This window comes from Oryctolagus cuniculus, chromosome 13 (assembly GCF_051225735.1).
Source record: "Oryctolagus cuniculus isolate XC-2025 breed Fujian yellow rabbit chromosome 13, ASM5122573v1, whole genome shotgun sequence".
In the NCBI taxonomy this organism is placed as follows: domain Eukaryota; kingdom Metazoa; phylum Chordata; class Mammalia; order Lagomorpha; family Leporidae; genus Oryctolagus; species Oryctolagus cuniculus.
In genome coordinates, this window is record NC_142879.1 from 77,365,595 (window position 1) to 77,381,259 (window position 15,665).

A 15,665-nucleotide genomic window follows, 5' to 3' on the forward strand; every position below is an offset into this window, starting at 1 on the left:
AGCCACTTTTGGGGGATAGGGCTTCAGCATCTGAATTTTGAGTCCATAGCATGAGGGCTGCTCTGAGAAGCCTGAGTCAGGAAAACTCACTGGAAAAAAAAGAAAGAAATGAAGAAAGATCTTGGTCTTTACTGTCAGAGGGCAGAGGTCACCTTCTGACTCAGGAGCTATTTTAGGTGGGTCTTGGGATGGAAGCCTTGGAACTACAAATGCAAGCCCCCACACCTGTTGATGCTCCCTGTAAAAACCAGCCTTCCCCAGTGGATGGTAACCCAAGTGCTTGGGCCTCTGCCATCTATAAGGGACACCAGGATGGGATTCCTGGTTCCTGACCTCAACTCGGTCTAGCTTTGGTTGTTGGTGGTCATTTGGAAAGTGAACCAGCACATGGAAGACATTCATATTCTCTCTCTCTCTCCCCTTCCTGTGTCTCCAAAATACACAAACAAATAAATAATTCTGTAAATTAAAATAGAAACAACCTTATCATTGTGCTTTGCAAATCCAGTTTGACCTCAGGATCTGCCACAGGTTCAGGCAAAAGAATTGAAGCGGGATTGAGAACAGACGAGGTTCATCAGAAGAAACTCAATAGAAAGAAGTTGGGAATAATCATTCAAAAGAGAAGAAGATTTAGTAGGAGGAAAGAATTATTCCAGTTGGAGGAGAAAGGTGAAAGTTATGTGCATGAAATCCTACTCAGCAATAAAACGGAACTGTTGGTACATAAACTTGAATGGGTCTCAAGGCTGTTAATGTTGAGTGCAAAATGCCAGCCTTCAAAGTTCACATACTCTATGAGTCTATTTACATACAACATTATTATAATGACAACTTTGGAGAGATGGAAATCAGATCGGTGGTTGCCAGGGACTATGGTAATGGGGCAGTAGAGTGAGTGTGACTGTTGAGTGGTGGCACAAGGGAGATCTTTGTGGTGATGGAACTGTTTGTATGTTGCTTGCCCAGATCCACTCATGTGATAAAATGTCCTAGAACCAGACACACTTATTTCACCAGTGTCATCTTTCTGGTAGTTGAGCCATCTGTGAGAGGCAACCCCTGGGGGAGATTGAGATCTCTGTGCTAGCTCTTCAGTGTCCTGGGAATCTAAAAGTATTTCAAAATGTTTAAAAACAAACCTCAATCTAAGGCTAAATGTCATGAAAATACAAAGAAAAAAAGAAAAACAGAAGTCATCTGGAGACTTTTGGTGTCAGGAGAAAGGTTTGTCGTGGGAGTGGAGAATTAATTTTGTTGAATAGGGCAGGAACCAACACAATTAAGGATAAAGAAGGAAATTAAAAAGCCTAGTGAGTGAAAGAGGCTTAAGTCTGTATAGGAGAACTTGAGCTTATTAATTTGCCATGCAAATTAATAAAAATTCTATGTCCTTTCTCCTGCATATATGAATATTCCAGCAGTTGGACTGATAAAAAGTGTTTCCATTATGCAGTTCTGTGATCACTGGTTTCTAGTTTCCTTTTTACTCCTCATCTGCTTCCTAACTTTGATCCAACAGTCCCTACCTCCTTAATCTCCTTTTTCTACAAAAAATCAAAGAAAATACCATTTCTCAGAAACTCCCAATAGGGAATTTTACATAATGTTGTGAAACCTACAAGTCATGGGGCTGCGCTGTAGCATAGCACGTAAAGCCACTACCTGCAGTGAGGGCATCCCATATAGATGCTGGCTCAAGACTTGGCTGTTCCATTTCCAAGCCAGCTCTTTGCTATGGCCTGGAAAACCTACTAGTCATGGATCTTCATGGAAAGCTGAAGAAAACAGCGTTCAGTGGCTTCTGTGCCGGCGGAAGTACCAGACTCTGACCCATTTCATCCAGGCAGGGTATGGATGCATGTTGTGTACTGAACAATTGCATATCAAGAGGGGCTGTGCTCCCTCAAGTATCACAACTGGGACACTGCTGTCCACTTGGCTGTTGACAAAGAAACACCCTTTTCTTCCTCACTTATCCATCCAGAATGTCCTGTCCATTTGTTTGAAAATGATGGAAAACTGATGAACAGAAATGCCACTCCCTGTTAAGACGCATCTGAAGAGAAACTAAAGAGGCAGGGCACATAGAACCTGTCACCAGCCACCAGGGAAAACCCCAGCAGCCCACAATGGCTTTTTTGCCCAGACTGTCAAGTAAATCTAAACAAACTCTAACTACATCCTGGCCATTTATAAAACAGGTGTGCTGTTTCCTATAAATGTAAACCACAGCTTTTACACACGAAAGCCAGTCTTTCTTCATGAATCTTATTTCTTGTGTGCAAGTTGCTAGGCCTTGGATACCCTCTGAGGTCATCAGTCATCCCAAGACTGTGGACTGGTTGATTTGCAACAGGAAAAAAGATAATAATTTGCTGTCCTTTATACAATTAGAAAGAATATTAAATCATGGCAGCTGGAGACTATAGTATGTTCTCATTAACCATCTGCTTTTTAAAACGTATTTTTAAATTTCATAGGCAAACCTACCAGGCTCTTGATCATGATCCTCTTAGTACCAAGTGCCACATGTTTGCTGGAAAAATCTAATGGAAAATTTAGCATCATGTGCACTTGTTCCAGTCCCAGTTCCAGCTAACTTAACTCCCTGAAGCATTTCATTATATCAGCATGAGTTTGTTTGGGGTCTATTCTTGAGATACTTAACACCTTCTCTCTGATCTTATTTCATCAAAATGTCTTTAATAAGTAGGTCAATCATTTATTATGATCCTTGCAAGGCAAGAAATATGGGGTAAGTCATTCATGCCTTCTGCTTCTGAAAAATCAGTCTGCTTTTCCACCTGTTGACGCCTACTGATTTTTGAGTTTACAACTAAATAGAGCTTACTTTGAACTTAGTGCCTTATCTATGCTGGGAACAAGAATGCTAACAGATGAGGACTGAGGACCGAAGACTCATGATCTACAGATAAACCAGTGGAAAAACAGCTTATCCACTTATTCAACATTTACTATGTGCTTAGCACTATCCTAGACTCTGTAAGGAACAGAAATTGCATCTGTCCTGCAGAGCTTGCAGTCTGGTTGGCAAGGTGGACTTGGAAAACATACACAGCCTGCTAATTCCTGTACTGGAGGCAAGCAGTTCTATGAAGCACTGAGGAGGCAGAAGTGGGAAAGAGACTGCATATCACGGAGGCTCTACATTGGCTGGATTTGTGATCAGGGGCAAATTATACCCCTACTTCAAGCCTCAGCTTCTCGAACAGGCAATTGGAATAACAATACAGTTCTTGCTCTTACAACTTATTTTTAAAGTTTAGATAAAGGCACATAGTTATGCTAAGACAGGAGCCATAAGTTCTGGAGGATTATTCGGCAGGATGGTGACTACAGTTAATAGCAATGTACCGTACACTTGAAGTTTGCAAAAAGGGTAGATTTTTCAGTGTTCTTACTGCAAAAAAGGGTAAGTATGTGAGGTGAAGGATTTGTTAATTAACTTGACTTCATCATTCCATAATGTATATACACATATCAACACCTTGTATTGTAACTAATGAATACATGCAATAAAAAAATAAATCAGGATGGAGCAACTGAGATATCTAGCACAGTGCCTGCCTCTCAAAGAACATTGATTGGAATGAATGATTTAACCCATCACATGTCCATAAATATGACTTGGAAAAAGAGCTCACCATTAGGCCAACGCCATGGCTCACTAGGCTAATCCTCTGCCTGCGGCACTGGCACTTCAGGTTCTAGTCCCAGTTGGGGTGCCAGTTCTGTCCCAGTTGCTCCTCTTCCAGTCCAGCTCTCTGCTGTGCCCCAGGAAGGCAGTGGAGGATGGCCCAAGTGCTTGGGCCCTGCACTTGCATGGGAGACCAGGAGGAAGCACCTGGCTCCTGGCTTCGGATCGGCGCAGTGCGCCGGCTGTAGCAGCCATTTAGGGGGTGAACCAACGGAAGGAAGATGTTTCTCTCTGTCTCTCTCTCACTAACTCTGCCTGTCAAAAAAAAAAAAAAAAAAAAAAAAAAAAAAAAAAAAAAAAAAAAGAGCTCACCATCAGTTGAGGCAATCAGAGCTGAGTCCTGAACAATGGGGCAGGAGTTGAGGAGAAGGAAAAGGGAGTACAAAGGTGTCGAGCATCTCCTTGCAAGATGGAAATGCAACTAGTGAAGGACAGAGGTAGAAACAGCAGGTGCACAAGCTGTCTGGATAAAAGAGGATTCTGTTGGGAATCAAAGGGTACCTATGCTGGTATCAGACTTCAGAGAGCCTTGAACACCACTTGGAGGTTCAGGAACATCAGAACTCAACAGGCATTAGAGCTCACCATGGGGACATCGAGACTTGACGAATTTACCCAGTGTCACATGTGTAGTAAACCTCTTGCCTGACAGTCTCATGTCATTCTAAATCAGGTGCTTTGCAACTCTGACAGTGTCCTCAGGGGCCACCACGTGGCAAAGGGGACAAAGAGTGTTAGGACCACGACCCAGATCATGTCACCTGGGCCTTCAAAGACTCTCCTACTATAAAAAAAAAAGGAAAAGAGATCCTCACCTCTCAGTAGCATGTTTGGTTTTTCTTGTTTGGTAGAATGAAGACTTTGAAGATTTTCAAGCAGTAAGCCTACATGAAGCAATGTTTCAGAACATGTGGACTTATTATTTTTCTAAGGAATAAAAGCAAGAGAGTCTTGCAATTTAAAGGGGAATGGAGGGCAAATGCTGGCCAGAGCCTCCTGGAAAGTCCAGCTTTTCACCGTGTTTTCTGCTTTAAAGATCTGTGGCTGCCTTAAAGTGCCCTCTAACTAGTGGTTACTTCACAAACAAACACCTAGCTGATTTAAGAATCAGGGATAACTGCTCCAGACACTCAGGGGACCCGTTACTTTTCCTAGTTGATGTTTAGACTCTCTTGCTCCTTCATGCCCTTAAGTCTTATTTAAGTTTGAAATGTTTCCAAGTGTTTTTCTTGTTGTATCCATGTTTGTTTTTACTCACAGAGCTGGGAGGCAAGTAATAGAAAAGGGGGAGGTGCAAAGAGGAAAACATATACATCAGCTCACAGATTAGAAAAGATGAATTTTGAATTAAAGATTATTCATCTAGTCGGTTTTCCATGGTCAAGAGTGATGCTCTATATTCAGATACCTTGTAAAGTTCAAAGCCGACTATCTGGGACCAATCTTTATTACACTCCAACCCCTACAATGCTAGAATCCTAGAAGGCATTCTAAGACTTTTGTGAAAAAACAACAAATAAATTGGTATGCTGTGCTTTGCGGTTTTATAGACCAGACCAGGAGTTACAGTGTGCAAATGTGTGTGCATGTATACATACATGTATATGCCTACTCATCTTTATACGTATGTGTGTGACGTGTATGCACATGTGTGTTCTTGTGTCCATATACATATGTATGTGTGCATCGTTGCTGCATGTATGTGGGTATGTACAAATATGTGTGCTTCTATTTTATTTAATCCTCAGACTCACTTTGCAGGTGAGGAAATTGACTCTGCATTTTGTCATTTGCTAGAGGTGCCTTACGTAAGACATGGCAAAGCTGATTTCAAACCAGGGCGATCTGACTCAAAAGACAGCATGTGAGGGGAAAGAGTAGAGTAGCAAAAATCCAGCCTCTAGAATATTCAGAAAGGCTTCTTTGACTTTAGTCTATCATTATAAAGGTCAGTAGAGAAATAAGAGGGGAAAAGCAAATGACCTAAGAAATAGAACATCAATGGATACTAACTGATGCATCCTTTGAGTAGCAAACTGCTCTGTCTCTACTTCTTTTTAGCTTTTTGTGCGAGAACCTGAAAAGAGGCTGGGAGTAAGAGGAGACATCCGCCAGCATCCTTTGTTTCGGGAGATCAATTGGGAAGAACTTGAAAGAAAGGAGATTGACCCACCTTTCAGACCTAAAGTGGTAAGGACTCACCCATGGGAACTTGTGGCTCCAGCCATTCTCCCTTCACTCATAGGCTGTCTGTCTATCCAAGTAGCCTTGAATCCCTATCAGGAGCCCCTTCTCCCCACCTAGACCCAACCTCTAGGAATAATGTGTGGGAAAGTGTTACTCTTGTTTGCACAATTTAATCTCTGCCATTGAAATGTACCTGCATGTTGAAAGAATTAGTGAGTTTACATGCCTGAGCTGGAATGTGTGTTTGTAAAGTGTGAGGCGTGGCTATCATAAGAGGTGGAGTTGTTGTATGTGATAGATACATACTTAATGACCTGGTCTGGATGGTCCAAATGTCCATATAATCCCTGTATGTTGTGTCAGGGAATATGGAATCTTTTTTCACAAGATATTTATTAAAGTTGATAGTTTATATAATATTTTCAATTTGTTCATATAACCATAATAGCAATTTTCAGGTTCCCTTTACTATTCAATGGAGAAAACATAGATTGGTGCTTAGAAAAATATAGGTCTCTAAAGTCCCATGTGGCTATCTCCTGGCAAAAGTCACTAACCTTATCATAAACAGAATGATCTGCTTCCCATGCAAGATGAACTGTCATACAGTGAAGACAAAAGTAAAACAAAGTTAAAGTTAAAAAAAAATTCTGGAGATGGAGAGTGGTGAAGGGTGCACAACAACATGAAAAATGGTTGAGATGATAAATTTTACATTTTATGTATTTTACCACAATTTTTTTGTAAAATTAATAAGCTAAGTGATAGGTTTTCCAGCTTCAACCATTCCTGGCGGTAGCTGGGATTATGGCAGTTCTTACCCAGGTAGACGTGGATCATCTCTGCTGTGTCTTTGCACAGGGTTGTGGGATTCACAGCCAAAAGTTGACCCTAGAAATGTTAGTTTTGAGAGCAAGTGACTGGTAGCAGCAAATGCCCCTTGCTCTCAGGATAAGGAGAGTGACTGTCAAAGTCCATCCCAAGCACTGAGGATGTTCTGAGACTTCAACAGGCTGGCCTCCTACTAGCTGTAGCAGTACCACATATAATGCAGGAGTTAATCACTGGTGATCAAATAAATTTTACACTGTTTTAGCTATCAGAGAGGTTTAATGCACCTTCCACTGCAGATGACAATTGGCTTGATATTTTCAATGCTGAAGTCATAATTTTGATCTAAGCTTTCCCTGTAGAAAAATTTTCATTTTGCCAGAGGGAAGGAATTTCCCCCAAGCTGTGATCTGTAGACTCTTGTTTGTAGACCAGAGGCCAGAGTCATTGACCTCACCAGCTCAGGGGCTCTTTTGAGGTTGGGAGGAGCCTACCTCTTGTTCAGGCCCATATATGTACGTCTGACTGACTTTTGGTAATGGCTGTTGTCAGTCTCAGAATGATGAGTTGTATACCACAAGGAACCTTTTTTTTTGTTCTGAGAACCACTGGACCAAGTGGTCTGAAAGGAGTTCATCCCAGTCCATGTGGCTAGAGGAATAGATGATGGTGAAGATGTTGATAACAGCACAGAAGTATATCATCTGCAAAATCCTGTCCTTCCTCCCTTCCCTGTGCTCCCACCCCTACCCACTTTACCTTGTCTGCAAAAAAAGGGACAGAGGTCAAATTTGGGCTCAGTACTTTTCCAAGGGTTGCCATTCCTGTTTCACATAACTGCTCACTGGAAACATTGGATGCTATTTGAAGACATTCAATGAAACCCCTTTACATGAACTTAATTATGGTATTAACAAATAGATGACTTGAAATCATAAAGATGTTCAGTAAAAGCCATCTGGGTGGGGAACCCATTTTCTGCCAAGGGCCATTTGGATATTTATTACATCATTCGAGAGCCATACAAAATGATCAATGTAAGAACTGGCCTGCTCTACATTTATTGAATTTCGAGTCCCACCTGCACTTGCCTTGGTAGAGCCAGACCAGATGATTTCAAGGGTACTTATATGGCCTGTGGACTGAATGTTCCCCATGTCTGAATGATCATCTACGGTATTACTTTGGCTGAGTTTATCTACAATGCCAACTTTGTTGTATACAGGTACTACTTGAGATTATGATGCATTTTGTGGCTAATTATCTTGCTTACTCCCCCCTCCTCCAATCTTGACCTAGAAATCACCCTATGACTGCAGCAATTTTGACAAAGAATTCTTAAATGAGAAACCCCGGCTGTCATTTGCTGATGGAGCATTGATCAACAGCATGGACCAGAACATGTTCAGGAACTTTTCCTTCATCAATCCAGGCATGGAGAGGCTCATCTCCTGAACCGCGTCTCTCCAGAGACACAAAGGAAGTCGCCCTCTCTCTCTTTGAACTGGCTCAAGCCACACCCCATGGGTCCCTTTTCCAACTTGGAAAAGAAAAGAAACACTCAACAATAAAGGCTAAGCCCTTTCAGCTCCTCACGTGACTTTTTATGTGTAGCAGAAACCAACTCTACGTCACTAACGACATGGCTCTCTGGTTCAGCTCCTGGCATCTTTCACAGTCACTCGTGAAGTTAGGTCATTACTAACCATAGTTATTTACTTGAAAGATGGCTCTCCACACTGTGAAAGATTGGAAACTTAGCAGTGCTCTAAATGATGACTCTTCACTTGGGCACCAACTACTGATCAATGAAATGCTTGATGAAGCAAGGAGCAGGCTGAGAACAAACCTTGTGAGACTGAAACAGCCCATTGCCTGGTGTGGTCATAGATCTCATTCAGCTGCAGACTAGTAACCACTAATTCCTTTTATTCTGTTCATATCTGTGGAAGTGGAAATGCCTGGAGACTGGAAACCCTGAATAGGTTTTTATGGGATTCTTCACAATAAACATAGCTTGTAACTTGAGATTTACAAATCCATTCATTCTGATTAGCCAGGGAATTCACAGGAAAGGGGAAGATGGAAAACAGAGAGCACTCACGTCACTGAGTGGGAAGGTTTATGAGAACACCTATCCTGGTTACCTTGTCAACATGGAAACCAGGTGTAGAGCCCAACAAATCCAAAATCATGTTACTCCTGCCAATGAAACCTTTCCATCCTTCCATCCGCAGTGAATTTCAGCACCAGTACAGTCACTCACTTACCATCCTCATGTTATAACAAGAAAAGAAATGAAGTGTGCACAGTTCTTCTGAGAGAAAATAAACCCAACCCCTGATCATACCATTACTGGTGATTTGATGACTTGTCTCCCTTTAGGCATCATTCAAGATGAATGACCCATGCATGCTATTTGTAGTACTCAGTCTCATTGAATCAGAAGTCTAAGTATACATTTTAAAGTATCTGTGTTGTTTGTATATTTTGATAAAATATTGTGACTTAATGACAAAAGTGGATGTGTAAAAAAGGAATAAAAAAGAAATATATGACTCTTAATAGTTTAATTCCCTACTTGTCACCCCCTGTCCCAAGAACTTGGTTCTGTCCTGTCAAGCATCAAGATGTGATTAGTTTTGAGTTGATATTTTGGAATCAGGAGTCAGCATTTTGCACAGTGGTTAGGATGACACTGGGATGCCCACATCTTGTATCAAAGGCCTGGGTTTGAGCCCTGGCTCTGCTTTTGATTCCAGCTTCCTGCTAATGCTTCCCCCTGGGAGGCAGCAGGTGACGATGACTCAAGTTTTGTATCCCTGCCACCCACATGGTAGCCCCAGATTAAGTTCCTGACTCCTGGCTGCAGCCTAGCCCAGCCACAGCTATTGAGGGTATTTGGGGAGTAAAACAATGGATGGAAGATTTTTCTCTGTCTGTCCCTGTGCCTTTCAAATAAATAAATAAATAATTTTAAAATTCAGAATTATAAAAAGAATTCCAAAATGGCAGAGAAATACAGACAACCTTTAATTGTTATCATTATATTCCTCTTCGTCTTTCCCACAAGATTTCTTGAAGGAGTGGTCTATGTGTGTTGCCTCTGTTTTTCCTCCACTCACATAGAGCTCTGCCTTCATATCCCTGTCTGCTAACACTACTTCCTGCACAGCTAAGTTCCTGCCAGCCCCTGTGGAATGCTCTCACCCAGCTCTCTGTGCAGGAAGGGCATTCTCTTTGACCTCCATGCCTCGGCTCCTCTGACACAGCGTTTTCCTGTTTCCTCCCTTCCACCTTTGAGTTCACCTTTGCTGACTCCTTTTTCTTCTCCTTCCCCAAATCCTTTCCAAATCCCGGTCCCCTTTTGCCCTTCAATACCCTTCGGTATTCTCCTTTCACCTCCCGCCTTTCAAAGATCACTCCATGCCAATAATCTCGAATGCACATACCTACTTCTAGCCTCTTCCACCTTCTACCATGGGATGACATGGCATGAAGGCCCTCATCAGATGACAGCACCATGATCCTGGACTCCCTAACTTTCCAGAACCATGAGACAAATACATTTCTTTATTAACTACCCATTCCCTGGTATTCTGCTATAGTAGTTCAACATGCGTGTCTTAGTCCATTTTGTGTAAGGGTTGAATGGTAGCCCTTCAAAAGATGCACCCACTCACTTGTATGCAAATGTGGCTTTATTTGGAAAAAGGGGTCCTTAAAGACCTTAAGATGATATCATCCTTATCATCCTAGTTGTAAGAGTGAGACCTAAAACACAGTGACAAGTGTCTCTATAAGAGAAAAGTAGATTTAACATAGACACACAGCAGAGAAGACCATGTGAAGATGTAGGCAGAGCTAAGACATGTGTGGCCATAAGCCAAGAAACACCTGCAGCCCTGGAAGTTGGAGGAAGTGAAAGAGGATCCCCCTCAGGAGCCTTCAGAGGAAACATGGCTCTACCAGCAACCTTGTCTTCAGAGCGTGAGCTCCCAGAGCAGTGAGGAAATAAATCTCTGCTGGTTTATGCCACCCATTTCATGGCCATTTGTCCCCAGCAGCCACAAGACCTTTACACACACTGTGTAATGAAACAAGCAGAGTTTTCAGGCTGGGCTGCAGTGAGGTTTATGTGTTCCCACCCTGTAGGCACTACAAATGCAAACAGCAAAAAGCATCATGTTCCTGCAGGCTTGTCAGGCTTGTCTTCTGACACAGCCTCCCACAACGTTTGTCTCCGTGAGCTCCCCACTGCAGCTCTTAATCACCTTTGCATTTTTCTCCCATGTCTCATTTCTCTCCTACTTTTTCTGCACCTGCCTTGAAGATCCTTCTCTAGGGTGGTGAAGCTCATGGTACTGCTAAGTCAGCAACCAGTCCTTACTGGAGGTGAACATCCGCACCATGGCTGTGCCTTATAAACTCGGGTCAGTATTTAGAGTGACAAAGTTCCTCTCCTTCACCAATCTTTAGATAGGTTTGTCTGAGACTGAGTAGGCCCTGTCTGTGGACATGCCCTGAAGAGCCCAGTTTTTCCCAGGACCCTGCTTAGTGCATCCAGAAGCCTCCATTCTCAATAGCCCATCAAATTCTTCCTCTTCTGCCGTTTCTCCAGTGATATCTGATTACCCTGACCTGCCTACAGCAGGAACTCTTTCAAGGCAGTTTACCCAGAATTCCTTCTGCCCCTGAGAACAGATTTCCCCTAAAAAGGCTTTTAAGCATTCAAGAGAGACGCCCACTGAGACCTATTTGAGGTGTGTCCTGGCAGAGATATTAATCTTATGAACTAGGAGACCACTCTTGTGGCACAGCAGGTTAAGACATCACCTGTGTTGGCAGCATCCCATGTCAGAGCGTTTGTTCAAGTCCCAGCCGCTCCACTTCCCATCCAGCTCCCTGCTAATGCTCCTGGGAAAGCAGCAGAAGATGGTCCAAGTGCTTGTATCCCTGCCACCCACATAGGAGACCCAGATGGAGTTGTAGGCTGTTGGCTTTGGCCTGGCACAGCCCCAACCTTTGCAGCCATTTGGGAAGTGAACTAGTGGGTAGACAGTCTCTCTCTTTCTCTTATCTCTCCCTCTCTCTCTGTAACTCTGCCTTTCAAATAAATAAATATTTTTTTAAAAAAAGGAGTATCTCCATCAGTACCCCTCATGCCTTGCCTTACTGATTTTCTATCCACTAACCCCTCCACTCTACACCTTGGCTACAAATTCCCACTTTTCGGGGCCAGCATTCTGATGTAGTGGGTTAAGCTGCTGACTGTGACACCAGCATCACATATGGGCACTGGTTCAAGTCCTGGCTGCTCTGCTTCTGATTTAGCTCCATGTTAATATACCCTGGAAAGCAGCAAAAGATGGCCCAAGTGCTTGGTCCCGTACCACTCATGTGGGAGGCCTAGAAGCAGCTCCTGGTTCCTGGGCATTGCAACCATTTGGGGAATGAACCAGCAGATGGAAGATCTCTGTATCTCTATCGCTATCTCTATCTCTATCTTTGTCTCTGTCTCTATTTCTGTCTCTTCTCTCTTTTACTGTCTCTCCCCCTCTCTCTATTTACTCCTTTTTTTTTTTTTGACAGGCAGAGTGGACAGTAAGAGAGAGACAGAGAGGAAGGTCTTCTTTTGCCGTTCGTTCACCCTCCAACGGCCGCCGCAGCCGGCACACTGCGGCCGGCGCACCACGCAGATCCGAAGGCAGGAGCCAGGTGCTTCTCCTGGTCTCCCATGGGGTGCAGGGCCCAAGCACTTGGGCCATCCTCCACTGCACTCCCTGGCCACAGCAGAGAGCTGGCCTGGAAGAGGGGCAACCGGGACAGAATCTGGCGTCCCGACCGGGACTAGAACCCCGTGTGCCGGCGCCGCAAGGCGGAGGATTAGCCTAGTAAGCCGTGGTGCCGGCCTTTCTATCTACTCCTATTTAGAGTAACTAAATAAATCTTTTAAAAAAAAAAAAAAAGGTCTGGAAATTTATCTATTTTAAATTCCCACTTTTCTTTGTTGCATTTGGGATTGAACCCAATCTATTTCTCCTACTGCAAACTCCCACTGTGACAGTCCCTTTGAAGTTGTCCTTTTTACCACCATTGACAAATGTCAGGATAAGTTTTCTTCTGTAGAACCAAAGATCACAGTTATGACTGTGTTATAAGTGTCCCGGAATTACGAATATTTTAGTTGTCCTCCTGGTACCAGGCTTGCTGCCACACAGTCCTGAGAGATTGTTGCTGCCCTTCTTGCTGCAGAGACTGATGACCCCACATGTAAGCTGAGAGCAGGTGGATTGTGAGACTGTGTACTTTGTGGGAACAAGGTAGGTTTGAAAACTAGACAACGATGAGGTTTTTAAAATGCTTTTTTAAAATCTACTTGAAAGCCAGAGCAACAGGAAGAGGAAGAGGGAAAGAAAAAGACAGATATATATATATGTGTGTGTGTGTGTGTGTGTGTGTGTGTGTATATATATATATATATATATATATATATATCTTCCACCCACTGGTTCACTCCCCCTGAATTTCTATAGTCAACATGAGTGAACAGGCCAAAGCCAGCAGCCTGGGACTCCATCCAGGTCTCTTCTGTGAATGACAGGGACCCAGGCGCTTGAGCCTCCCAGGATGCATTAGCAGGAAGCTGGATCAGAAATAATGTAGATGGGACTTGAACCAGACATTCCAGCATGGGTTGTGGGTTACCCAGGGTAGCACAGTGCCCACCCCAAAAAAGCATGAGTTTAAAGCACAGCTCAGCCATTTATATACTTTTCAACACTCAGGAAGAAGTTGCTTACCTTTCTGAACGACATTTTATCCCCTGTAAAATGCAATTCATGTCTTCATTACGGAGTCCATTGTCCCTACATGGAGCCCCTTGTTCATATGGTAGGGCTCATTTACTGTATCATGCGGCCCTTGTCGATACCATAGATCTTACTGTCCATTTCATGGGGCTCATTGTTCATACCCAGTCCCATGAGCCTGTAGTGCATATCATGGAGCCCTGTCCATACCTGGGAACACCTTATCTAACCATTGCGTGGAACTTGTTGTTTATACCATGTTAGGTTGTTGTGAGTATGAGAGATGTTGGAGGGACAGTGTCCAGCAGAGTGGAGAGACTTAGTGGATGCTGCCTAATGAAGAGTTACTGTGATACTCTCCAGCTGGTCATGAACCTGATGGAAGATATATATGAAAGCACAGCAGAAGTTTTGTGAGAATATGGAATTAAAGATAAGTTTATTTTTGTCAAACATTTGAAATCCATGCCTTTTTTCCATAATATGCTTTTCCATGAACTTTTTCAGGAGTGTGTGTGTATGTGTGTGTGTGTGTGAGATATATATATATATATATATATATATATATATATATAGTGTGTGTGTGTCTCATAAGTCAAATCAACAAGCAAAATAATTCTTGATAATCTGAGAGTGCTGCAGCTGGCCACCCTGACTGTATAGTGTAACATGGCAGGGCAGAAGAGGGCTGAGCAACATTAGTGTGAGGATATTACGTTTAAAAGGCTTATCTCCAGCATGAGCGTTTGGTGCAGTGGTTAAGATGTCACTTGGGATGCCTGCATCCTGTATGCAAGCGCCAATTCAAGTCCTGGCTCCTCCACTTCAGATTCTAGCTTCCTGCTAAGTGTGAAACCGGGAGGCAGCAGATGATGGCTCAAGTGCTAGGGTCCCAGACACCCACATAAGAGACCCAAACTGAATTCCTAGCTTCTGGCTTCAATTTGGCCCAGCTGTGGCTGTTGCAGGTACTTGGAAATTGAACCAATGAATGAAAGATCTCTCTCTCTCTGTCTCTGTGTCTCTGACTCTCCCTCTCAAATAAAATGAAAATAAATAAAATTAGATAAAGAAGTGCATATCTTCTGATTACCAGATGGTCTTTAAGTTCACAATAGGTTGTTGATACAATTTCTTCTGTTAGTTCCCCATCCCACCACCAGCCAAAAGAAGATTTTTGTAACCTGTACTATCTCTGTTCCAGAATCATTCCAATCCTGGACAATGTGTGAACAAACACATAAAAATAACAACCTTGTTGCTCCATATTAAAAACAAGGGAAGCGGGGTTGACAATGTGGTGTAGAAGGTTAAGCTGCAGCCTATGATGCTGGCATCCCGTTTGAGCACCAGTTTGAGTCCCAGCTGCACCACTTCTGATCCAGCTCCTTGCTAATGTGCCTGGGAAAACAGCTGAAGATGACCACGTGTAGTGGATGGAGGATCTTCCTCTGTCTTTCCCTCTCTAACACTGCCTTTCAAGGAAATAAATAAATCTTTAAAAAAGAAAAAGAAGAAAAGAAGGGAAGTGATTTTTCCCTACCATCCCCTTTTCATTCAGAATCTTTTCTTTTCCAAATATATGTAAATCATTATTATGGCTTAACCTCTGGCTAGTTTCACAAGGGTCTGGGAACCATATTTTGAATAGCTACCAAGAGATATCCTTGGGCTGGCATTGTGGTGTAGCAGGTAAGGCTGCCACCTGCAGTGCCAGCATCCCATATGGGCACTGGTTTGAGTCCCAGCTGCTCCACTTCTGATCCAGCTCTCTGCTAAGGCCTGGGAAAGCGGTAGAAGGTGGCCCAAGTCCTTGGGCCCTGCACCCACGTGGGTGACCCAGAAGAAGCTTCTGGCTCCTGGCTTTGAATCAGCAGAGCTCTGGCCTTTGTGACCATCTGGGAAGTGATGGTCTCTTCCTCAAACTCTCAGTAACTATGCCATTCAAATAAATAAATAACTCTTTTTAAAAGAGCGAGAGATATCCTGTGGGAAGTGGGAGCATAAATTTGGTGGGTTCTTTGTTCTGAATTGCAAAACTACATTTTGTCCCAAATATCTGATAAGTTGGTTTCCCCCTCCATAAAGCCAGCACAAATGATCCTACTAATTGC

General features: G+C 43.1%; 1 protein-coding gene across 15 annotated transcripts in view; it reads left to right on the forward strand.

Annotated features, from left to right (window-relative positions):
- Positions 1-9,304, forward strand: part of PRKCQ (protein kinase C theta) — a 152,861-nt gene extending 143,557 nt beyond the window's left edge. For all 15 annotated transcript variants that reach the window (XM_089312362.1, XM_089312361.1, XM_051821580.3 and 12 more), the window contains 2 exons: positions 5,783-5,911; positions 8,039-9,304. In XM_089312362.1, the coding sequence (XP_089168488.1) occupies positions 5,783-5,911; positions 8,039-8,194 (285 nt within the window). In that variant the 3' untranslated portion in view covers positions 8,195-9,304. The remainder of the gene's footprint in view (positions 1-5,782; positions 5,912-8,038) is intronic.
- Positions 9,305-15,665: the final 6,361 nt, after the last annotated feature.